Source organism: Acipenser ruthenus, chromosome 19, assembly GCF_902713425.1.
Source record: "Acipenser ruthenus chromosome 19, fAciRut3.2 maternal haplotype, whole genome shotgun sequence".
Lineage (NCBI taxonomy): Eukaryota > Metazoa > Chordata > Actinopteri > Acipenseriformes > Acipenseridae > Acipenser > Acipenser ruthenus.
In genome coordinates, this window is record NC_081207.1 from 28,773,385 (window position 1) to 28,799,551 (window position 26,167).

The window sequence follows — 26,167 nt, forward strand, 5'->3', positions numbered from 1 at the left end:
GGCACTTCCAATACTCAGAACAAATCATTCAGTCGAATAGCTAGTATCTTATTCATCATTCAATAAATGATATGTCCAATGATCGGCAAGGAAGAGATTTTTGTGACTGAATTAAAGTTTCCTCCTCTCCAGATAATATAACACAAACTACCAATTGGCATTGCATTTGAATTTGTATCTAGTTTTGAGCTGCAAGACATTTATTGTCCTGTATAGGTAGGCATGTAGAAGCTACAGCTCTGGGATCCTGGGACCTATGTGGTATGGAAAGAGCCTACTTGCTAATCAGGATTGAAATTGTTTCAGGCAACAGTTAACTAGCTGGGAAGGGCTTTACTAAATTAATTTTGTAAATATTTTCTGACCATATACTGTACATATGCTACCATCCAATCCTGTCCCAAGACTTGATACAGGACCCCTGCTTTAGTATCATATTGAATAATTTATATTGTGGAAGAAGTATTTAAAAAGCCAGAACATTTGCATTGCCTTTCTAAAAAGCAGAAGTAGAAAGTTAAAATGATATTGTACTCTCCTGTTATAGCTAGCAATTTGAATTGGATTATGATTATTAATAATAATAATTAATAAAAAAAAAAAATATATATATATATATATATACAGTGTGTGTATATATATATATTATTTATTTTACATCTACAGTACTTTTCTGGTGTAAAGGGATTGTTTCCTGAGTAGCACCCTCTGACTGCTGCTAACACTTGTAAAGTGGTCTTCTCAGATTTTGTTTTAAAAGGTACACAAGCAATTTAAAATGGCCATCCATCATATTGTATATATACCAATAAAAGGACTGCAATTGAAGTGTTCTGTGACTTCAGTAATCATGACTTTAAAGACAGATTTATAGCAGTAAATAGTCTGACTCCTTGACTCCAATGATAATTTCTGGTTTACAGTGTAATATTCTTTCACATTATATCCGTACATTAGATAAATACAGCACTTAAAAGTCTACCATTGAATTATTTTCACCAGTCTAATAAACAAGTTTTATTGACCCTATAAAATCACAAAAACAAAAACATAGTACAAGTTGTTAATCTTACACATTGTATCATAAACTCTAATATATAAAAATATGTTTTATACGAAAATGCGTGCCACTAAATACTTTAAGTAAATGTAATAACTATGGTTTATGTCACGTATAAATCATAATCAGTGGATGCTGTTAATTTTATACATTAGGCAATAATTTGCAATAAATAACTGTTTATTAGCTGGACTCTCTCTTGTCCTAAGTGTTAATGATACATATTTAAGTACATCTTACAGAAGCTGTAAACAAGCAGGGGCTCAGATTTAATGACCTAAATATATTCTGTACTTGCAAAATGAGCAGTGGAATTAAGGACAGAGCAACCATCTAAAACAGAGATGTACATGCTGTGAACTTCTGAAAAAATATAGCCTGCACAGATAGTAATTCGAATACCCAACTGTTGCCAAAAGACTTTAGTCCATATTGTACTGGTACCATACTTTAAATGTTGCTTGAAATATTTTTTGGTTTGTTTAAGAGCTGTAATCTAGTTCTGACGATACTAGATGAAGATGCTGCAGCATCTTCTTCCATTTTAATTGGGAATCTCAGATGAAAATCATTGAAATAAATGCATACATACATGCATACGTGCACACATGCATTTAAATATAGTGCACCTTAAAGAGAATAGCTTTAACTGCTTCATCATGCAGACAATTGACTTTCGATCACGAAAATATTGAGTGGGATCTGAAACTCGTGGTACTGTAGCTTACAGTGTATATGATCTCAGGTTTTCTTATCCTTTTCTAGTGTGTGATCCTATTAGAATGAAAGGGGTTTACACTTATGGTGTAAAGTCTGTATACTGCATTTTGAATGCAATCAAAACAGTGAAATATTCACAGCAATGGTTAGAATGATCAGTCAGCTCTTAACTATTGTAGGAATTCTACTGTGATCCACAGATCATGTTGTGTGTTTGTGTACCAGCAGAGGGCTGGATCCATCCAAACAACACAGTGCCTGCATTAAAAGGATCAATTTATGTCAACTTTTGATCATATTTGTGGTATAGGCAGCATATATTTGTATTCAATTAACTTTCTACCAAAAGTGAACACAATATATTTGCAATGTTGTAAACTCAGGAGTGCCTCCTCAAGTATTTGGAAGTGTGATAGTCCAGCACCAGAAAACAGGGATTAAGAAACCTGGCTGTATTTCTTGATCAAACCCACCCACAGGATGAAAACTGAAAAACGTTTACCAAAACGCCGCCAGAATGGTAGAATTAAGTTTAATAAAAAATAATAATCTTTCTTTGTAAAGATGCTCACATGATGGTTCGAATTGTACCAAGTAATATAGGTCAAAATGATCATTGATGATCTCCTTAACACTTGAATCCAATGACACAGTTTATAGAGAGAGATTATAGACATGGCTATGGGTATGATATGATACATTATCATTCAAAGATATATACTACATATCCATTAACATCCAAAACCCTATCTCTAGGAATCTATTGTACTGTTTGTATCAGGGTTAAGCCTTTTTTAAATTAAATGAACAAAATGGCAAGTAATTTACAAAAACAGTTATTTAGGTTTAAAAAAGGCTTTTAAATATGTTTTAAACTGAAATGCGAAATAGCTGCCAATTTCCAGAAAGGCAACTAAAAATGAAGAAAATAAACAGGAAAGAGATTGTATTTGTTTTTCAAGGCAAATGGGAAACATACTTCTTCTGTTGCCTAAAGACGCACAAAGCAATACCAGTCCCTCAGTGGCCACACTGGTAGAACCGCAGAGATCATACAACAAGATGAAGCATGTAAGTTTACCATATGAACAATTGTTTTCATTTTCCTCTCGTGCTACCAGATATTATATAAGTGGGGAGTAAAACACGGCTAAATACTTTCATTGGACTTGTAAAAAGTGATAAATGAAAGGCTTTTGTGCCTAACAAAGGCCATGACTGCCACTGGAAAAGAACATTGGCCTGCACTGCCTCCCATGGGTTAACATTAAAACTGCATATTGCCTTGTTTAATTTCACTGAAAACCAAAAAGAGTGTCTGTAGTATATCCTTACCACAGAGGGTCCCGTTTCGTGTTTGTTCGTCTAGTTATACACAAACCATCCAGAACTTATGCATTTAGATTTCAATATCAGATATGCTGTATGTTGTTTTTAAAATGCTTATATTATAGCATTATATTGTGTTATTATTACACTGACCCGAAAAGCATGCATTGACTAAGATTTTTTTTTTCTGGTATTGCTTCAATGCAGACAGATTTTCATCACAATAAAGCTCAAGTCAATACATGTCTCAGTTTCATTTATATTTGCATGACATCTCTTCATTTATATTTGCATGACATCTGTCTTGCATTTCATGTGAAATTATAATTGATGTTGCTATGGGTTCCCAGCATATGGCTGCTTGTTAATGTTTCAGTGCTGTGCATTAAGAAGTCAGCTGTGACCATAAACTTAACATTTATGTTGTATTGTATGGAAACATTAAATGACTGCAGATCTTTACACTTAGCATGATTAACACTTTGTTAAATCCTCCTAATGCAGCAGATCCTTCAGTTTACACAAGAACTGAAGAATATGCTACAGATAGAACTGATTTTGTTTTCCTGCAATGCTGTCCTTCCTATTGAGAAGGCATTAGCAAAGTCATCGTGCACCTGTATGTATGTTAGTCTTGAGTGAATCTTATTCCAATGCATGTGCATCCCTGAGGAATTGTGAAAAATAAGTTTTTGTGCAGCCAATGTACTCTTATTAGGCTCAGACATGTAATAACATGATAGCAAGAAAAACAGCTAACACTGGTAAAGAACAATGTCATAACACTAAATTATTGTATAAATATAAAAGGCGTAAGTCTGTAAGATATTCACTCAATGAGCATCCCTGGGTGATGGTTTTACTGTGTTTTTTCCCCCCAGTCCTCTGAGATCCATAACACATTTGGATATGCCACATGTCAACACATGAATCAGGCACTTAATGTTTGTGCCTTTTAGAGGAAAAGATGTGCTCCCAATAGTGTTCTATAAAAAACATGTTTAAAGTGTGCATAATTTAAATGCCTTTTGCATCCAATGTTTTATCATAGGGGAAAAATACTGTCTTTGATACTTATTAACAATAAATCAGCTCATTTTATGTGAATTTATTTTCTGAGGTTCTGAAGTTTATAGAGAGCAGGTCAACATTCTTTGAAATATTTCCAATACAATCTAAATCCATAGTGGGAAATTTCAATATATTCACATACATCTTAATATATTTCAGCACATTGTACATATATGTTTTAGCTCAAAGAGCCAACTTCCCAACACTTCGATATGTTTAACATGCTTTTGTCAAGGGAAAGTGTGTTTGAAAACAAACATTGGAGGTATTTATAGGCTTTTTGATACCATGGTAACCACACATTTATTTCTCTTTGAATCTAATGTCAAAGAGAAATATATGTAGCTAATGATGTAACGATCTACTGTTCCTTTCTATAAAAAATCTTCAGGCATCATGGTATCTAGTCTATTTATTCATTTATTTTATTCTTCTATATTGTACATTATCTGATTTTATTTTTCTAAACCCACAACCTTTAGGTCATCCATGGTGTGTCTGTTCCTTGTAAAGTGCTGTACTATTGGTTCATTTACTTTTTATTTCTTATATTTGCTAAGTGGTTCTGTATTCTTTTATATTATGATGTACCTGTCTCTCCTACATATTTTATTTTATTACATTTTATGCAAAATATACCATATACAAGGTTGCTGTCCTTACAGGATGAATTTTATAAGACTGAATAATTATTTTCTTTATTTGCGATTTCACTTTTAATTTGCACACTTTACATGTGCTTTTACAGGTTGCAATGTCCCTTAATGTATCTATGATCCCTTTATGTTTACTGTGGACTAAAATGTCAGCCAAATTTGCATCCCTTTTAAAAGCTATGATCGGTGCTTTCAGAAATATTTTTTTCATTTTTTTCTGAATTACCAAGTATACGTAAATGCTTCCAGACTATATTTGAAATATTGGGTAATAATTTAGAATATGTAATTACTAATGGTACTCTCTTAACCCTCTCTTCCCTTTTCTTATAATCAAGTAGTTCATTCCTATTGAGTTTATCAACTTTTCTCAATTCTCTCTCAATAATTTATTCTTTATATCCTCTTTTCTTAAGATCTATTTAGAATTCCTTTTTCTGTTTTTTGTATTCATTTTTATCAGTACAGATTATTTTTATCCTTTACCCAGTCCTTTAGGAATTACTCTTTTAGTACAGATAGGGTGTGCAGATGACATGTGTAGATACTGATGCATATCAGTAGGTTTCGCATAAAGATCTGTTTTAATAGATCCTTGATAAAGTTTAACCAAGGTGTCTTAAGAATTCAGTTTCAGATTTGGTCCACCTTAAATCCACCGATGTTAGGGTGAATATAATTTGGTAATTTATGAAACTGTACAAGAGATTCTTCTCCATGTGTCCATATTCCAAACATGTCATCCACATATCTTTTGTATTCTAATGGTTTCTTCTCTAGTTTACTCAATAACATTTCCTCCCATTTGCCCATATACATGCTTGCAAAATGCATACCTAATTTTGAACCTATTGCTGTGCCATCATTCTGTTTGTAACTTCTATTTCCAAATGTAAAAACACTATTAATTTAAACCTATGTTGATCATATTAAATATTTCTTCTGTAGGTATCATGTTCTTATCTACTCTATTTTCCAGTGCCACTGTACATGCTTCTAAAGTTTCATGCCTGGGAACACTGGGGTACAGGGATTTTACATCCATGTAAAATAAAATGGTATTCTCAGGAACTGCGGATCCACATCGAAGCCACCAGACCTATAGTGCTGGAGGAAAACATAGATCTGATGGCTCCACTGCAGACCTGCAGGCGCCCTATCAGCCACAGGGGTCGCTGGTGTGCGGTGAACCGTGGATTGCCCTGCTGATCGAAGCCCTCCATACCCAGGCGGCGCTCTGCCAATTGTGCGCCGCCCCCTGGGAACCCCCGGTCACGGTTGGCAATGACATAGTCTGGATTCGAACCTGCGATCTCCAGGCTATAGGGCGCATCCTGCACTCCACCGGAGCGCCTCTACTGGATGTGCCACTCGGGAGCCCCATTGCTATTACATTTAAGTATAATTAATTCAAAATTATTATTAATTAATTGGTTCTCCATTACATGGAACTGAAGTTTCTGTTCCTTCATATTTAAAACATTCCTGGCCTTCAACATTTAAGTAAACATGTGTTGGTCTATTTATAATATCTACAGCAACAACAGCTTCTGCCTCTGTAGCCCAGGTCTTTATGCCTTTAGGTTAATTTCATTTTCTCCATGTATTCTTCATAATCCTCATCAAATATATATATATATATATATATAATGTTGGGAAACACTGAGAAGTTAGATATTTATAAACAAAATAAGCTGTGTTTTCTGTTTTTACAAAAATATTTTCTTCTAAAGTGTGTAACTGCTTTGTAAGGTACACTTGTAATTTACTTTACATATTCAAAAAAAATAATTGGATGCAAGTCATATTTATGAACCAAAACGTAAGCTTTAAAATGATTTCGCACAGTTGGCCATGCTGCAATTTAACTGATTAGGGAATATTCTTTCTGTTAAAATTGCTTTTATCACATTTACAAAAGCAAATAAATTCATTGATGCATCTTTTGTAAGAACTTACTACTGTATAACCGTTTTTTTTGGTTTTGTTTTCCTTTTAGGGAAACATACATTGGAGAAGTCAAATCTGTGAAAACTGTTCCTGTAAACATGCATATTCTATATTTATACAACACTACCTGGCACGGAGAAGAATTCGTAGAAGATCACTGTGAGGTCCTGTTGCACGTATGACAGGTAGGTAGGTACCATCGTTTAGCTGACAAGTTTAGTCATTTATTTGTTATTTATTCAACTTCTATAAACATGATAAATATGATAAAAAATAGTGTGCTACGTTGCATAATGCCCTTCCCTAATGAAACTAAGATTCCTGTAAATAATTACATACACATAAACTATAGGTTTCTACACCATGTTTAACTCATATTGTATTATTCTGGGTGCAAAGCATCAGTTGCATTACAGACTATTGCAATCCCCCCCCCCCCTACCCCACCCCCAACTAAAAAAAGAAACCCAGGACTGATAGCTTAAACTGAAGCATTGCTTTAATACTTCAATAAAAATAACCTAATTCAAACATTTTCAAAGAAACAGCCTCCTTGCTCTAGGCTACTGGGTAATGGCTGAATAAAGTATATAGCTTGTCACTTCAGATTAGAGAACTGTGCCTCTGTGCTTTGAATGAAAGACATGTCTGGTAATAGGAAGTGTAGATATTAGAGTTAATAAAATAATGTGGAATACGGTATATATGCAACTTGACCAAGTATAGCATGGAAAGGAACATACATTAGCCTGCTTGCTCAACTACTGTAGACGAACCTCTAATGGTATTTTCACCCTCTATCGAATTGATATACACCAAGACTATGCATGATATATACACATTCAGTCAACATATACCCGTGTAAATACTGGATTTGTGAAAGTTGTTTTCAGTGAGCCATTGATCTCTGGTCTCTTTCGTATGGCTTATTTTTCTGCTAAGTCATATTCAATCATTGTTTCAGGAAACACTTGATTTTGATTGATCTATAAATACTCATGCCAAAGTCCCTTTCAATCAATTCAAACTGTTTTTCTATTTGTATCATAGTTACCATCATTGGCAAATGAGACACATTCCATTGACACTCGCACTGTCCACAATTGCAGGGTAACAGACCTAAACAGAGGCATTATTAACTTAATCCAACAGTGGAATAATATCAATCCTTAAAGATGCACAACATCACAACATAGAGATAACATAACAGAGCAAATTGCTGCTCCTCTCAAAAAAATAGAAACCTCAGATAATGAAATGGTGCTTGTCCTGAGGATATAGCAGTTTAAACATTTAGAAAATCAGAAATGTTTTAGTTTTTCCAGTCATTTAACAGAAATGTACGTACAACGAGTGTAAATTTAAAATAAATACTGAACTAAAACATTAATTTAAATAAGTATATTTTTTATGAACATCTAGATGACTGTTACACAGAATATATACATATTCACACTATTACATGTAATTGGCATGACTACATTATTGATTTTAGAATTAAACCCAAATCTTATCTACGATATTAGGAAAACAAAGTCATTTTCTTTGTTTATGCAAGGCAATTATCCTTCCTTCACAGCATTGTCTGCCGATCATTACACATATTGCAGCGCCTTTATGCTGAGCAAAATACTGCCAGGCCTTTTTCATGGTAAAGCATGACATTTCAGGAAGAATTTTCCAACAGTGGGTCTGCAGTACTATAAGCTCTCGTTAACAGATTCCTTTCATTTGCCTGGTGTTTAGAACTTTTGACAGATATGACATTAAGGCCATATTCAAACAACAGTTTTTAAAAATGCTGTAGGCTACGGTGCACAAAATACCATAAACTGTTTATGATGAACTGCCAGACATTTAATTAAAACAATAAATCCAGAAACAATATCTGTGCAGCCTCTTGTCTGGCCTTTGACTCTTTCTATCCACCACAAGAGGTGCTGTAGACGAGCCTCTGCTACTTCCAACGCGGTCTGCTCCAGACCACAGCAGATATATATATATATATATATATATATATATATATATATATATATATATATATATATATATATACTAAAGATAAAATATGAGCCGACGTGCCATTACTCTCCGCATTTAGAATTAATTCAACTCATATTTTACAGTCTGGTTATGGAATAAAATAGTAGTCTTTACATCAGGCTTGTTACAACTTATCACACAGAAAGGGAACATTCCCAGTAATTTATTAAGAAGGGGTCACAAGGCATATTTTATTCTCTAAAATTGAAATAAGTGCTATTTCTATAAATACGCTCCTAAAATAATAATCTAATTCTGAATATACAGTCTACAGTACTGGTTGCACAATTTTGTTTCTTATATGAAAAATCACATGTGGCTCTTCTGAATGTATCATGGAATGTAGTGAAATCTGTGTGTATGCTTGTCTTGCTTTACTATAAAAGCATTTGAGCATAAGCTAGATTGTGAATTGTGTACACCATCTAGTGTCAAAAACAAGTTACACGCTTCCATCCACACCTAAATCACAGTCCCTGGGATCGGTTTATAGCTTATGCTGCATATTCTTCACATTACTACACGTAAATTCTGAGTAAAACTCAAGTGTCGCTTTATCAAAATAATACATGTGGGCAGCATGAGAATAAAACATGTTTTACACTGTGGGCTTACTTGCTTGAGTATTATTTTAGGGCATACCAAGTAAAGGAGTCGCAGTCGGGGGGGGGGGGGGGGGGGGCTTTTGATGAATTTATAAATATGAATGGTAAATAAGCACATATTCTTAAATCATACCAGTCACCAGCCTGAAGTCACACTTGCTTCCCTAGGATGCTGTATAGGATGCTTTTCCACTGTTACCCATTGAAATGTGTCTTTTCATCAATCCTGCATTTACATATATTTTATATTGGATAACAACAATACTACTACTTCTACTACTACTGCTACTACTACTGCTACTACTACTACAAGGCTGCTGGCAAAGGAGATACCCCAACCGAGAGACCCCCAGTCCTCAGAGCAGGTGTGAACACTGTCACCACTCTGGTGGAGAGCAAGAAAGCTCAGCTGGTTGTCATTGCCCATGACGTGGATCCCATTGAGCTGGTTGTGTTCCTGCCTGCACTGTGCTGTAAGATGGGCTTTCCATACTGCTTTGTCAAAGTCAAGGCCAGGCTGGGCCACCTGCTTCACAGGAAGACCTGCACTTCCTTTGTCTTCACACAGATCAACCCTGAGGATAAAAGAACTCTGGCTAAGCTGGTGGAAGCTGTCAAGACCAACAACAATGACAGATATGATGAGATTCGCCGTCACTGGGGAGGAAATGTCATGGGCCTGAAATCCACAGCCTGTGTCGCCAAGCTGGAAAAAGCAAAGGCCAAGGAACAAGCTGGGTTAAATCTTCCAAGCTTGTGTTTACCTGTTCTGTACATAAAAATAAAAATCTCAGAAAAAAAAACAACTACGACAACTATTACTACTACTACTAATAATAATAATAGTTCAGACAAACTTGGGTTTATGTTGGAGCTTATACATAAATAAATGCACATTTCTGGTTCTCAGCTGCTGTGGTAGAATCCTCACAAGCACTGGAGGCCTGTGCCTCTGCTTAACAATGACCATAAGACTAACCCTAAATAATAGAATTGAAATGTGTCAGTGGCAGATACTAATGTAAGTTACTGTGCTTAGAAAAAACGCATACTTTGTCTGTGTGTTTTGTAAGATAAAAATCAAAGTTCAGGATTATTTCGGATATATTATTTTTATTATTATTTTTATTATTATTATTATTATTATTTTTATTATTATTATTATTTTGAATCAGTTTGAACTGTCGTAGTCTATAATCTAAAGGGAGTGACATTCTCTCTCCCACCCAGAAGTTCCTCTTGTTTGACAGACAGCCAGGGATTCCTGAAACATCTGCAACGGCCTGTCTCAATTCTGTTCTCCACATTAACTGTTAATATGTTAATTTGCGCATTCGACACAACACATCACTCCTGCTCAGATCCCAAGCTGTTGAGGGACTCTAAATCACTGCTGGCATCCTCCTGACAACACCAGTGCAGACACTGCCTTGTCAATCCAGGCACAACGATCAGGCCACATCAAACAAATTCCTCCCCCCACTACAGAAAAGTTGGAAAAATACCAATGGGAGGCTAACATTATAATACCAGTATGTTACACTGGATCAGCCAAGGATTTGGAAGAAATATTGTGCAGCGGTCCTTACATAGTAGCACATTGCTACAGCTATCACTCAAGTTTCATTTCCACACATTATTTTACTGTAGCAGCCCTTGTGTTACTATTGTCTCTTCGTACCTTTGGACAATTCTTTCTAGATGATCCCACTGATTATTATGTGTTTATTTAGCAGACACCTTTATCCAAGGCGACCTACAGAGACTAGGGTGTGTGCACTATGCATCAGCTGCAGTCTCTTACAACAATGTCTCACCCGAAAGACGGAGCACAAGGAGGTTAAGTGACTTGCTCAGAGTCACACAGTGAGTCAGCGGCTGAGCCTATATTTTGAACTGGGGATCTCCCGGTTACAAGCCCTTTTCTTTAACCACTGGACCACACAGTCACACAGGGGTGATTTAGGTTAAGAAAACACCCCTTTAAGTTATGAAAAGAAAAATAAACACAACTACTTAAAATGCCTTAAATGAAACATCTGATGTTTTCAGTTTCATCACATTTTGATAAATAAATAATAAATTGAGTAAATAACACTTTTGAGTAAAAAGCATGCCACCAATACATCTGTACTAAAGTGTGCGTCCTGCCAACAGACACCATTTTATGTACCCTTGTCTTTGTTCTGTCAATTATTCCGTTCCACCAATGGAATTTTACAGCAGTTGAGTCACAGACAGTTTTGTAGTGAATTGTTTTATTAGTTAATCATCACCTGCACCTGGCTATTATTGTAAATTAGAACCAGGTGCAGGGTGTTTAAAGAAAGCAGCCAGTGCCTTCAGGGCTTTTGTGTGGAAGGTCCGATTGAAGGTGTGCTCAGTTGTACTAAAAAAAGGTAACTGTGTGTTTTAACCTTCAGTTTTGTGTCTTGTGTCATTTTTAATGGGGCAACAAACCAGAGTGAGTGGCCACTCTGTTAATATATATATATATATATATATATATATATATATATATATACTGTATATATTGTGTTAACAGTTGGCTTTTAAATGGGCAATGCCATACACACAAAACAATATGCTGTGATATTCTGGCCTGAGGTGTATAGCAATGCTGCTGCTTCAAAATGGTGGAGGTACGGTTAAAAGAAAATAAATCGGTACATGTTTGGATTGTTTTTGTAAATAATTAAAAACAAATCATGTTGGGGGTGTATAGATAACTAGCTAAAGCTGTGTTATATTAAAACAGCAACAGAAGCATATTTATTTCATTTCTTACACTCAGACCTCTTTTCCCAGTATTATTATAGCATTTAAAAGTTAATAGTAGCACATTGTTATGTCATCAACATAGCCAAACTATGTTCAAAAGGATTGAAGTGAAAATAGCCATTTGAAAGATGTGGATACAAAGCTGAGAGCAGTTTCTGAAATGCTGTAAACTCTGTTCAAACCCTGAGTAGAAGAGCGCTGGAGTTTCACTTGGGAGCATGGCGGCAGATGTTTCCTTTGAAATGTGTGAGTGCGTCTGGGACTCGGGACACCTGCCCTTCTTCACAGTCATCACAATCGGCAGCCAAGAGGAGACTTCAATTACACATTGCAAGCAGCCACCTAACAACAGGCGTATTATTACTGTACCAGTGTCTGCTGCAGTGGGTTCAACTGGACTGGGTGACATCGACAATATTTTCTGATGAACACAAAAGGCTGCCAGACAGCCCCTGAGAGTTTGAAATCTGTGCTCTCTGTGTATAGCAAAGTACAAAGCCGGCATGTATTTCAAGGTTGACGTGGACATCTTCAATGTACACTATGTGGTTTGGATTTTTTCTTCTCACAAATTTGAGTCAACAGACCCTGATGTGGACATTTCAGCAACATTACATATCAATTAAATATCATTTTACAGTTTAAAAATTTTTAAAAACCTATTTTTATATCCTGAACAATTTTATGAATAACATTGGAATTGGGCCAACCAAGTGAGATGCAATTTGATAAATGTCCAGCAAGTGTCACTGGTGCGTTAAAGGTGTCTCATGAAGTTGGGTTTTCACATCAAAATATCAACAAGGAGGACCTAGTCTATTAGTCCTTTACCATAACCCTCTTTTTGTGCACCCAAATCGAACCATACATAGAAATATATGTGAAATATATATATATATATAGATAGATAGATGGATGTACTGTATGTATGTATGGCATACATTCATGTGCCGTATATTTTTGCCTAATATACACTCATATGAATGGAAGGTGTTTTACTGTGAAGCATATAATAGTCTAAGTACATAGCTTGTTTGTACAACATAAATATACAGTTTGTCATGCTATCACATATTCCATACCCACGCGTTATGGAAGTCATATTGTGTAACACACTACCCTGTGAGTTTGGATCCAACTATTGTTACTGCTGAGTTCACTTGCTTAACCTTATGGCTATAATACCAGTAATAAAATATGAATGCAATATTCATACTACTGAAATACTGCTGTTTACCTTTCTGTGTGGACTGTGCTCCTTAGAGAAGGCAGTGTCAAGAGAAGCCAAACATTCCAGCGCTGTGCTGTCTTGCTGTTTGTTAAAGTAAGCTGTGGACTGGAGTTCATTGTGAAAGCAAACATTCCGAGGTTCTATCTAGCGCCTCATCCTGTCGCTGTATGAGCAGGCCAGTCAGTTCATAGCAAGATACCTGACTGTCCTGCTTCATTGAAGTGGATGGAATGGAGAATCCTCTTGTAGTGAAAATGTAAGAATATACAGCAACGACACCTGCTGGACAAATGCAGAACTTCTCATTGAATTTCTATAAATAGGAATAGGAAGGTATGTTGTTTTAATTTAAAATAAGCAAATCAATAATAATAATAATAATAATAATAATAATAATAATAATAATAATAATAATAAGCTGTGAAATACTGTGTTTTTATCAGCTAAACAGAACAGGTTGCATATTGGCTCAACCCCTGACCCACTACAGCAACACCCATATTTAGCCAGCACAGCAACTTTAATAAAATGACATTTATCAGCCTCAATATCAATAAGGTGCAAATTGACAGCTTTCCACAGGCAAGCAGTTGCCTGCTGTAATCATGTGCAATGCCACTCCATTAAGTACTTTACAGCATGGAAACCTCTCAATAAATCTCACACAGTGTAAAACGTCTACCCATTTCAAATATGAAAACAGCTTGAATATTAGATTGCGACACTGAATGCTGATGCGACTGCTTACGGTGAGGGATTATCGACATGTGGAATGTGTAACCCTTGTGGAATTTACAGTTGTGTTTATATTGACAGAGTTAAGATGCGATGACTCAAACCAGAAACTGCTGGAATACACTTTCGCAAACATCTCATGTTAAGCAATATAAGAGATCAAGATCATTTGATAAGAAATAATGTACATTACACATGAAGCAATAAATTAAAGAACATATAATTCTAGCATAGGTCAAACTGAGTGATAAGCTTTATTATATGCAGAAAATATTCATTTTATTTATAAAATCCCTTTATACATCAGTGGTTTGATGAAGGCTTTAGATTTAACTTTTTTTACACTTGAGTTAGATGGGTGGTTTAATAAAAAAAAAAATACAGCATCTGCATTATTTCACTGTTCAATGGTGTGGTATATTTGTATTTAAATGTAGCCATTATAAACTGTCCTAATTTGTATGCCCAGTTTCCCTAAACTTCTTGAGGGGTTTCAGTCAATAATATGCAGTCCACTAGATGGTGCCACTGCACTAGCAAAATGTACAGCAAAGAAAGATAAATATTGTCCCTCCATACATCAACATTCTGATTTGCAAGCTTCAACCCTATCGGTATCAATATCGTTACAGTTCGGATGTTAACTAAAGACAAACAACAGTACTTGTACTGTGTCGTTGATAATACAAACACTGGTGAATGCATTGCCTCACTCAAAAGGAACATTTTTCTGAAGCTTTCTGTATTCAGTTTTTACAATCCACTTTCTACACAAGGCAGGGTGCAAAACATTTTCAAAATTGGTGCTAAGCTGTTTTGAAAGTTTAGCATCACAGAGAGCCTACAGTGCTAAATTATCAAACACCGGCCAAATCAAGCCCTGCTCCCCTCACAACACACGAAGCTTATCTCCTGCGTAGGTGGGTAGGTGGGTGGGTCATGTGAGTAGCCCAAACCCAATGAGAAACTATCATCATCTATCGTTGCTAAGGGATAAAAAAATAAATAAAATTAAACATGTCTACTGGAACCAGAATTTAATCTTGTTCGCACCATATGAGGTACCCTGGCACTGAAATCATAGCGCCAAATTTTCACCCCTGGGACAGTAATTACAGATTATGCAAATGCTGGATGAAATTAACAAATGCAAAAGAATACTTTGGAAAGCGTTTGATGCCCAAATCGAGGCTGGAGCCGTGCCAACCCATTCCTTTCTGATCACCTGACCCGTCGAAGACCGGATCATGTGACCGGTGTTCCATCTCGGCCATTTTGAGCAGAGTGTGAAAGGAGTCTGTTTTTTACTGCATAGGGAAAGGATTAAAGTCTTTAATTTACGGAGGCCAAAGATCAGCAAGAATTGCTTTACTGGACCAGTAAGTACTGACTCTAAACATAAACATCATACGATCCTGATACACTCGTTAAACGGGGAAGTGAGCTGCATGGACTCAGTGTGAATGTGTGTACCTGACTCGTGTGCCGAGTGTGTGTGTGTGTGTGTGTGTGTGTGTGTGTGCGAGGAGATACACTAACCAGCTGTCATAATTTTGTTCTGCCCCCTTCTCCACTTTGGCATTTCTCAGAGGCTCCATGTGTCTAGATAACCAACACAAAGCAAACATTCAACGCTATCTTTGTGTATAATGTAGCAAGAGATACTGTGTGCTCGTTTTACGATGAAAAGTTATGCAGTCGCAACTGAGTTTCTTATTAGAATTGGTTAAACTCTACCCCCCCCCCTCCCCCAATAAAAAAAATAATAACGATGCGTAGTGTCGTAAAACATATTTTTAAAATGTATCCTTTGCTATGTATTCTCTAATTTAAGAAAACAAAAACACGAAGTGTCCAGTATGATTGATTTTGCCAGCTCAGATACTGTCTGCTGTATTCGGTTACACGCTATTTTAGTTCCATTTCCCTCAGGAAAACTTTTTAGTATGCTTATATGTCCAATAGTTACCCGTTTCACATATACAGCTTGAGAGGTGGTTTTAGTACAAAGGTCGTTAGCTAGTTATGCAATCTATAGTTTCCCTTTTGTTTGTGATTTTTTGAGGTTAACTGAAGATTTGTCGTGGTTAGAAGTGTACCACAGGCTTAAACCACAAGCCATGCAGGTTTACAGTTTAACCTAAAGGTGCTAGGGGAACAAGAACTGTGAGACAGCATTAATATAGACTGGCCTGACTTGATTTAAATATTTTTCATTTACTACCTATTTTATATAGTTTCTCAAGGAAAATACATGAAAAGTGTGTTTTAAAAACCTGTTTTTAACACAAACATCTTAAACTTTTACTGTCTATAAACTAAAACTCTTAGTTCTGTATTCTGACCACAGCGCAAATGCGAGTGCAAGCGCAAACGGAGCTTGCCCCCGGTTCTGTGGAGCATAAATGAAGCGAAGATGTAAAAAAACATGCTGCACTGAACTTGTATTCTGAAGCCATATCTTAACCCATTATAGAGCGCCTGCCCCATCATTAACATATTCGCCGAAGCGATTCTGATGAATATCCCAAATAGACAATTGAGACCCGCTGAAACCAGGTTTATTTAGTGGTGCAATCAGGAACTTTAACAATTGAACACACTATAAAAAGCAAAGTAGTCCTAAGTAACAACTGCGTGTGTTTCGACTGACACAGAAAGAGCAAATCAAAGAAAAAAAAAGTAAAAGAAAAGAATGACTGGGATGAGTGAGGGGTGTTTTTCTCTGGCGTACTCCATCGCTAAATTCTTGTAGTTCACATTTAGAGGATGCCACAATGATAAATTGCTTTATTTATGTATTCATTTAAGATTGAGTAATTTATTTTGGTATGTAACTATTCACAAACCACCATTTAAATATATATTTTTTTTTTATCTAAAAAATCACCAACCCTGAGATGTAGTCTAGTCTATTAAAAGTAAAATAGACAACATTATTATATACATACAGTATATGAAAAGGTAGTCAGATTTTATACTCTAACATTATGGTCATTGCTCTTGTACTTCAGGTATGGAGGAGGGCAGCAGTATTTCTGTGCTGGTGCCACACAGCAGGGGGCAAGAAGCACTTCTAATACCTGACAGGGTTGTGGGCTCCCGGTTGCAGGACAACGATGGCAAACAAAAACAGAAAGCTACTGACTCTCTCATCCAGGTCATAGAAAAACTGAGCAAGATAGTGGAAAACAAAAGGAAGAGGAGATGTACCCTAGCGGGCAAGAAGCACCCTCACCTGTATCAAGCTGTGGTTCTCGAGACCAAAGAGAACTGCGAAATCCCAGCAAAAATGGCAAAAGACGCGGACACACTTAAGCAAAATGCACAATCTGTTGTGCAGGAGGAATACTATTTATCAGAGGACCCGCAGGATACCTGTAGCAGGACAGTCACTTGCTACCAGTGCAGCCTCTGCAAATTAATTTCCCCAACCCTGCCTCTGTTGAAGGAGCACATAAGACTACATGACCGTCAAAATGAGGTCATATTGATGTGCTCCGAATGCTGCTTCATGTCCAAGCGGCAAGAGGAACTAGAAGCCCATGTCAAGATTCACGTAGATACTGAGGAGACGCACACAAGTGTAGTGCAACATCATGGGCTTCAGAATCTGAATCTCTCAGCGGCAGCCAGGAAAGGTTTCACATACGCAGGGGGCCTTGGAGGCTTGCAGATTAACATGGAAGACGAAGAGGTCAAAGGAAATCTGGAGAGTTCAGTGGGAGACCATGTGAAAAAAAAATGGTACACGTATGAGCAGTATGGCGTGTACAGATGCTTGATCTGTAGCTACACCTGCGGTCAGCAGAGAATGTTGAAGACACACGCATGGAAGCATGCCGGCGAAGTCGATTGCTCCTACCCTATATTCGAAGACGAATCAGAGCCTGCTAGTGTACCTGCAGAGCCACTGCCTCAGGCTGATGAAGCTGTTGTTGTGCTGGCTAAAGTAAGCAAACCAGCAGACCTCTACGGCATTCCTCCGTTTCAACTACAGTTTTGCACCTCTGCTACAGGCGACAGTGGAAAGCCTATTCTTGGCCAGACTGTTCAAGAAACCTCGGAGGAAGTGTGTCTACCGAAGGTCACAAGCGCAACATCCCAGGAGGAAGTAGTTGAGGAACAGGCCGTTTCCGATTTGGAACAGGATAACGCCACCTCAGATAGCCTTCTCTCTTCGGCGCAAAAGATAATCAGCTGCAGCCCCAACAGAGTAGGACATGTCAATGTCATAGTGGAGCGTCTTCCAGGAGCTGAAGAAGTAGGAGCCAGCAAGCAGTTCCTTATGAGCCCCGACATTGACATCGAGAAGAGGCTCATCTCTGATGAGCCTGAGATGACTTATTACGAGGACGCTGCAGAGGTTTATAATGCCAGCAAAGGTACTGCTGCTGTCGAAGAGGTGGTCATAGATTGGTGCAACAATGAGAGACAGTGCGAGGGCGAGGAGGCTAAAGAATCGACAGCGGTTGATGAAAATGCCCCCCCGGTCCGGAGAAGGACACATTCCGAGTCGTTGAGGTTGCACTCCTTGGCTGCCGAAGCGCTTGTTGCTATGCCCACAAGAACTCCGGTGGCCAGTATTAAAAGCATTGTTGAGTTGAGCACGGAGAGCCCTGATACTAGTCAAAGATACATCGATATAACCAATTCAGTCCAACACAAAGTAATATCTGCTATTAATAACACTTCAGAGGATTTTGCCGATTTGAAACGGGCCGGTACTGCACTGGTCGACTTGGAATTGCAGAAGGCCAAGCATGGGCTGTCGGAGGTGCCGGTCAGAATGGGAATCAGCATGTCACTGCTCACGGTGATTGAGAAGCTGAGAGAACGGACTGATCAGAACACCTCAGATGAAGATATTTTGAAGGAGTTGCAGGATAATGTGCAGTGCCAACCGAGTGGCGACGCAAGTTTGCCAGGGGGCAACCTGGTGGAGTATATTCCGGAAAGTGATCGGCCGTACCGGTGCCGTTTGTGCCTCTACACCAGTGGCAACAAGGGCTACATCAAACAGCATCTGAGGGTACATAGACAGAGGCAGCCTTATCAGTGTCCCATATGTGAACACATTGCAGAGGACAGCAAGGATCTCGAGAACCACATGATCAATCACTGCAAGACCAGAATGTACCATTGCAAGCAGTGTGAAGAAACCTTTTATTACAAGGTAGGAACACAACATTTTTTTTTCCAAAAATGGTGGCCACCTCCAGAAAGTTTTTTTTTTTTTGTTTGTTTGTTTTTTAACCTCCTATATGAATGCAATTTCAGAGCCAACTGAGGAGTCACGAACGAGAACAACATGGGCTGCCCGATACTTTGCCTGCTCTGTCATCTGTTAATGAGAGCACCGTGTCTGAAGATAAATACACAGAAGAAGGTAATTACCAATGTATGAATTAAATAAAGATGGTAACGTGCCAAACTGGGGGGAACAAAATTAATAACATATATTTAATCAGAGAAAGACAACTGGGTGGTTGTTGTGTAGTTTTAAATATGTTATCTTTGAGTAAGTGGAGAAATCAGCAGTGCATTAGGTATTTCAACTTTGGCATAATCGGATCCTGTGAAAACTTAAGGTATTATAAATTTAATTAGATTGCTTTAACAACTTGTTCAGTAGTATTGTAGAGCATTTCCCCCTTGTATCTGCCCGTTGTACTGTTCATTTTATCATTGTGTTGATTCCTGTGCAAGGTAGTAGTTTATCTTGAACATTCAACTGAAAATGATCACTTTGTTTTTATTTCCTACAGATCTGGCCTCTACCCAGAAAGTCTATAAGTGTGATGTTTGTGATTACACAAGCTCGACATACATTGGTGTTCGGAACCACAGAAGAATACACAACTCTGATAAGCCATACAGGTTTGTAAAGGACCGAGTGTCCAATTCAGTTAACTTTTAGTTTGGGGGAGGACCTTTGGTTAAATGCAAATTGGTTCAACAAACAGACCAACTTTTGTGTTTGGCATCAAGTAAGTATTGCTCCTCAAACTGTCTCTTTCAATTTTCCTAAAATGATTTTCCCAGCCAGATGTTTATTGAATTGGTCCCCTCTCCTTCCATAAAACAAAAGGAATTGTTGCAAAAGAAAATAAACTGTATGTTGAAATCAAACTAGTACAAATCATATTATTGTATGAAATGATTACTGTATAGGGTCTAGTAAAAATGTAATTAATTGTAACACATAAAATACATATTTTATTTTTAGCTATTAGGAGATATGCTGCAACTGATCACAAGGTAGCAGCAATAGTGGCTTCATCTCTGGATAATTTGACTAGCAATGTACAGAATTGTCTGTAATTTGCAGAGTAGAGGCTGTGAGTACTGAGGAACTGTAGGCATCCAGCCTCTATACCTGAGCAACCCTCTGGTGGGTAAACGGTGTGTCAGTGTGCCTCTGTCAGACATTTTTCCTTTGCATGTCATCCTCCATGCGCTGATAATTTTGCATGAATTATGAATCGCCCTGCATATTTTATTTATTTATTTATTACCTTTATACAACTCTTTTCAAACCGAAGTATCACAAAGCACTGTATATAATAAAAAACACACACTACATTAAAAGTTCCCAGACGTATTATGTGCCACAAATAATAACATTCAAATAACAGATTTAAAAAAAAAAAAAGTGTCCAGTGCCAAGGTATATCTGTCCGATAGATTAATAATTTGGAAACTTCCTGTGTGCTTGCTCGTAGGTGCAGCAGCTGTGACTTCGCCACAACAAACATGAACAGTCTAAAAAGCCATATGAGACGCCATCCACAGGAGCATCAAGCAGTACAGCTAATGGAACAGTACCAGTATGTTTCTTGAGACACGCACAACTACAGTAACGCACCTTTTGTTTATCCTGCTACAAATCATCATGTAGCACTCTTGTGGGAGGCTATAGATTTAAGCGAAGTCCAGTTTTGGTGACTGTTCATTTGATTTGTTGTATTTGGGTTTGTGTATATGGATGTGTTGATTTTGATCTTGTTTCTTTAGATGCTCGCTCTGTGGATATGTATGTAGCCACCCCCCTTCTTTGAAGTCTCATATGTGGAAGCACGCTGGTGATCAAAATTATAACTATGAGCAAGTAAACAAGGCTATTAATGAAGCAATTTCACAAAGCAGCAGGTAGGTGATAAATGGAGAATCCTAAAATGGCGGGGGTAAGGTTAGACTTCCTAATGCTTAAATCATAGGGGAGAGGGGAGGGACATGTACCTACAACACCTGTGTTTTTTATTTATGAAGGGTTAAGATGACTATACCACGTGCTGTGTGTATATATACACACCATTCTAAAGTTAATTTTTCTTACAATACGTTCTGTTGATGTCTCTGCTTAATCACATGGAATGTGAACAGTTCAAATCTCGAATGCTGCATTTTTATGGCCCACGATGTATAAAATAGAATATTCAATCCTGGTTGCAGGTCTCAGTGCCCTGTACCGAAACAGAGTGATCCCATTGAGAGAGCTGTCTCTGGACTAGCAGAGAAGTCGACGCTGGATCCTGAAACGCCATCCTTGGCTTCGGAGGAGGACACAAGAGTTACAGAACCATCACAGGTATCCAGCTCTACAACAAAAACCAGCTCAGAAAAAAGCGGGAGCCAGTCCCGGGCAGGAATGGAGTACTGTGTCCTGCTTTTCTGCTGCTGTATCTGTGGGTTTGAATCGACCAACAAGGAGCACCTGATGGAGCATATGAAGAAGCACGAGGGCGAGATCATTAACATCATTCTGAACAAGGAACGAAGCTCCCAGGAGCCCCAGCGCAGCACGCAGTAGACTACAATGCACTGCTTCAGCTTTATACAAAACCAGGCAGGTTACATCTGTTTTTTTTTTTAATAAGACTTTTTAGGTGTATCTGTTTTGTTTGCAGAGCTTTCCTGTTGAGGCTGGGTAATGCAGACCAGCTTCACGTCAATATTGTTTGTTTTTTTTCTTCATAATATCGTTGTTTGGATTTGTTTTTTACAGTGTATTCAAAACTTGACAAGCTTACTGTTTTTCATTTCTGAAAACAATACAAGATTGACCTCTTTCCATAGCTGGGCTGGCTATACTTTTATTGTGTACTGATTCTAGACTTCCACTCAACAAAGAGAGCAGTTCAGATTTTGAAAATGAACTTCTAGATTTAAAATTGAAATTCAGACATTCAAAATGTTGAAGATTAAACTGCAATCTTTTATATTTGTATAGTTTTGGTGTAATTTAAAAGAAAAAAAGTAAAAAGTTTTCTTCATGAAACCAGCTACTCATTGTAAAAAAAACAGCTATGTTAATAAGCAATTATATATATATATATATATATATATATATTTTTTTTTTTTTTAAGTTGACAAAGGCAGCTTTTGACAGGTGACTAACATAGACTAGGCAATGTCGGGTTGTACGCCAGCTGTACAAATCTCATACAAAAAATGCGGATTGTGTATTTCAGTGATTTAGTGTGTAAATACCTTGGTATTTATTATTTATTTTCTATTTATGCATGTAGTTTTCAAAACAATGTAAACAATCCACCTTTGCATTGTCTTCGTGGTGCTATTCAGTTGTTAAGACATCATGCCAGGGATCCTTGACCTAAAGATATATCTGTACACACACTGCACCTGTGCTGCAACCTGTAGTATTTTCTTTTAGAATAGTTTTGTTTAATTTAAGTATTTAAATTCTTAAATAGACAGTTTATTGTAGTTGGCAAACTGCAAGTAATGCTTTCTGTTAAAGTTATATTAAATAGCACATGTTTAGTATAGAGATTTAATAAACTATTGATTCCGTTAAGGAGTGGAATACTCTTTTCAAGAAGCATTTCATTTCTAAAAAATATATACAGTAGGCATATATATATATATATATATATATATATATATATATATATACACACACAAATAAAAATGCATTCTCTCGTTCTCTTCAGAATTATATGCTGTATTAAAAAAAAAAAATACCAGCAAAAAATACATTTAATCCAAATAAAATTGACAAAATGATGTATTATTGGTGCTCTTAACTCACATTTGCCTTGGCAATACTGATACTTTTTGTTATTGATTTTTCAGAGTCACTTAGATTGACTGTTACTTTGCAGGTGCATTGCGATGGGCCTAAATTGTTAAACAGCAATCTTGCTTGACCATCTGAAATATTCTAGTTGGTACTACCATATTCTTGTGTGTAGTATGTGATACAATATTAGTTTATTAAGTTGTGAATGCCATTCATTTACTTAGGGTACTGAATTGAACCAGCCACCAAGTTTCTTCCAGTAACCCATGTAAATTCAAATCGGCCTTTAATATTTATCTTAGCGACCTATTAATTAAACCCAATGTGGAGAGGGTATAAACTGTTTAATCCCCATTTTATTTCAGTCTTTCGATCCTTCCAAGCTTTCGCATGTTTCTGCTTTCCAATAATGCACACTTTAAATCCACTTTTCTCTAGCTAATGAATACAATCATCGTTCCATGAAACATTTATTATTATTATTATTATTATTAGTTTATTTAGCAGACGCCTTTATCCAAGGTGACTTACAGAGACTAGGGTGTGTGAACTATGCTGAGGTGGGATTTGAACCAGGGACCTCCTGGTTACAAGCCTGTTTCTTTAACCACTGGACCACACAGCCTCCTGCGAAATGCAGCATGCTTTGCAGAAAGTAAAAGTAGCTGGAGGTTAAAGTGAAGAGGGTTTATGTTTGCAATATGGTTTATTAGAAACCCCCAAGAACTGTTTTGCTTTTGGTAATGCAAAGACACTAATTGTTGTACTTTTGAGATTTACCATTGAGTGTTGTAGTCTTGAGCAAAGGCTTGAATCCACAAATGTTTGCAGCTTTTTTCCTTTATCTTGACCACAGTGGAGTACAGACTTTAGCTTAATTGCATTTGTTTCTGCTGACTGGACCTTAACAAGAAAAGAAAAGGTACAATGACATTTCGAACCCTTTTTGGGGATGTGCTTTTATTTTACATGGTATATTTTAAATATATAGGTTTCATTTAATAAGACGCAATATTTTAAGTGGCCATTCTTGTGATTGGCTTTGAACCTGGCGAACCTGCTACATCCATAAATCTTCCTAAATATTTGCATCACAATATGTAAAATGAAGCACACTGAATTAGATTTTTGGTTGAAACTGAAAAGTAGCTTGTGCTATGACACAGAAATATTGCAGTCGTTAAGCTGTGTGTGTTCAGTTTTACAAAGTTCCCCCACACATTAATTTAGCATCTGTAGTCCTTGAGAACGCAGTGTGATTTTTATATAGAAATGCTCATAAATTGCAACTGATCCTTTTTCTTTTTTTTTGACTGTTCAAATAAACATATTAAAAAAAAAAAAAACACTAAAATTTTTAGCCAAAGTATAGCACTTCCACAAGACTGACTTTTGAAATATTGTTGGTTATTTTTATACTGTACGTAGTTGAAAATAGGTTTGTATTTATAAGTTAATTCAGCACATTAAGCTGCATGCCTTAATGCCAAAAAGGAGTTGTGTAACTCTGTTCTTATCTGAACTGACATGGCTTTTCGTTGTTAACAAAGCTAGGTGTGTAATACAGTACATATTGTAACTACCTTGGGGGGGGGGGGGGGGTTGCTGTGTAAAGTTAGAATAATTTATTTTGCTTCATAGGACTTAGTCTTCTGTTATGACTTTGCCATTTGTATTTTGGTAATAAACAATTCAAAAGATAAGTTGTGTCTGACTTGTGTGTAACCAAATGCATAAAGTTTGAGAAACTACATTTTACAGATTACTGAAAGAGTCTCTCATACATGTTTTTCTTAATACGCTGGTACTTTGGGCCCTACTCAGGTTTGAACTCATGAGTTATTTATAGAAGCTTACAGCTGTCTAGAACAGTTCCATAAATACCATTCATAAAAAAGCAGGTTTAAACTTTGTGAATGAATGTACATCACAGTTACACACAGATCAGAATGTTGTAACTGGACACCACAAAACACTAGAAATATTTACAGCAGTTTAAATACTTTGCCTTTATCAATTGCCTGGATCAGTAACCTTTTATTATTGCATGATTTTAGCAGAAAGATTTCACAAGTGTAAAGTAAGGATTGAGTTAATGTGTATATATAGACTCAAACACACACAAAGTAGCAGCTGCAGGTTGTGGTAATGTAAATGAGACGCTTGTTGCTATATTTAAAATGTTTACCCAATACAGCTTCATAATTTCCTCTTATGTAAATCATGTACATAAATATCTTCCTTAAGTGCAAACCTCTGTTGTCTGCAAAAAAAAAAAAAGTCTGTGACACCTGCACTTGGACCTAGGCTGTTTTTGTACAACAATTGCTCTATTACTGAAAACATGTTCTTTTATTTGCAAACATAAAACAAACATATATAATGGAATCATAGCAAATCCTTTAAACAAAAACTGATTTGCAAATTTTGAAGAGTCTGTATTTTTTGTGAGTTTATTTTGAGCTCATGGTTCATGGATAACTATTAGTTAGTTCCTTAATGGCCTTTGCAGAGCCTGGGGTTTGACCCATGTATGTCACACACGCTTTCTTCATCGATGCCCGAAGTGCTGGCTGGTGAAGCAGCACGTTATCCAGGTGCATTCTGTGAAATTCCTTTCTGTCCTCTTACAGGCAAAGCTAACAGAAACATCCCTACAAGATGTTCTTTTTATTTCATTTCTAAATGGGGAGGGAGAGAGGGGGGGAAGGCATTATTATTTTGATTATAAAAATAAGATAGATTCTCAAACTTAATTTAATCCCGGTTGTCATTTTCTTAAATGTTACCACTAATAAGAATGAAAGGCTACTTACAATGAGATGCCTGAGTTGCTGTTTCTGTTTTGGGTACGTACATGTTCGTGCTACACAGACTGAAAAGAAGTGGACGTTTGATTCACTGTTCAAATTCAATTTTGAGATCAAACTACCATGTAAA

At 36.8% G+C, this 26,167-nt stretch overlaps 2 protein-coding genes across 2 annotated transcripts in view; both read left to right on the top strand.

Annotated features, from left to right (window-relative positions):
• The window catches only part of LOC117424484 (large ribosomal subunit protein eL8-like), a 57,616-nt gene extending 47,222 nt beyond the window's left edge, over positions 1 to 10,394 (top strand). The window contains exons 3-4 of the mRNA XM_058992207.1: positions 9,748 to 10,234; positions 10,345 to 10,394. Coding sequence (XP_058848190.1) covers positions 9,748 to 10,234; positions 10,345 to 10,394 — 537 coding nt within the window. The remainder of the gene's footprint in view (positions 1 to 9,747; positions 10,235 to 10,344) is intronic.
• Positions 10,395 to 15,239: 4,845 nt separating this feature from the next.
• Positions 15,240 to 24,573, top strand: znf507 (zinc finger protein 507). The gene is made up of 7 exons (XM_034040035.3): positions 15,240 to 15,560; positions 17,196 to 19,357; positions 19,462 to 19,570; positions 19,950 to 20,061; positions 20,907 to 21,011; positions 21,199 to 21,333; positions 21,637 to 24,573. The coding sequence occupies exons 2-7, from the start codon at positions 17,198 to 17,200 to the stop codon at positions 21,992 to 21,994; spliced, it is 2,979 nt and encodes a 992-aa protein (XP_033895926.3). The 5' UTR covers positions 15,240 to 15,560; positions 17,196 to 17,197; the 3' UTR covers positions 21,995 to 24,573.
• The last annotated feature ends 1,594 nt before the right edge of the window (positions 24,574 to 26,167 follow it).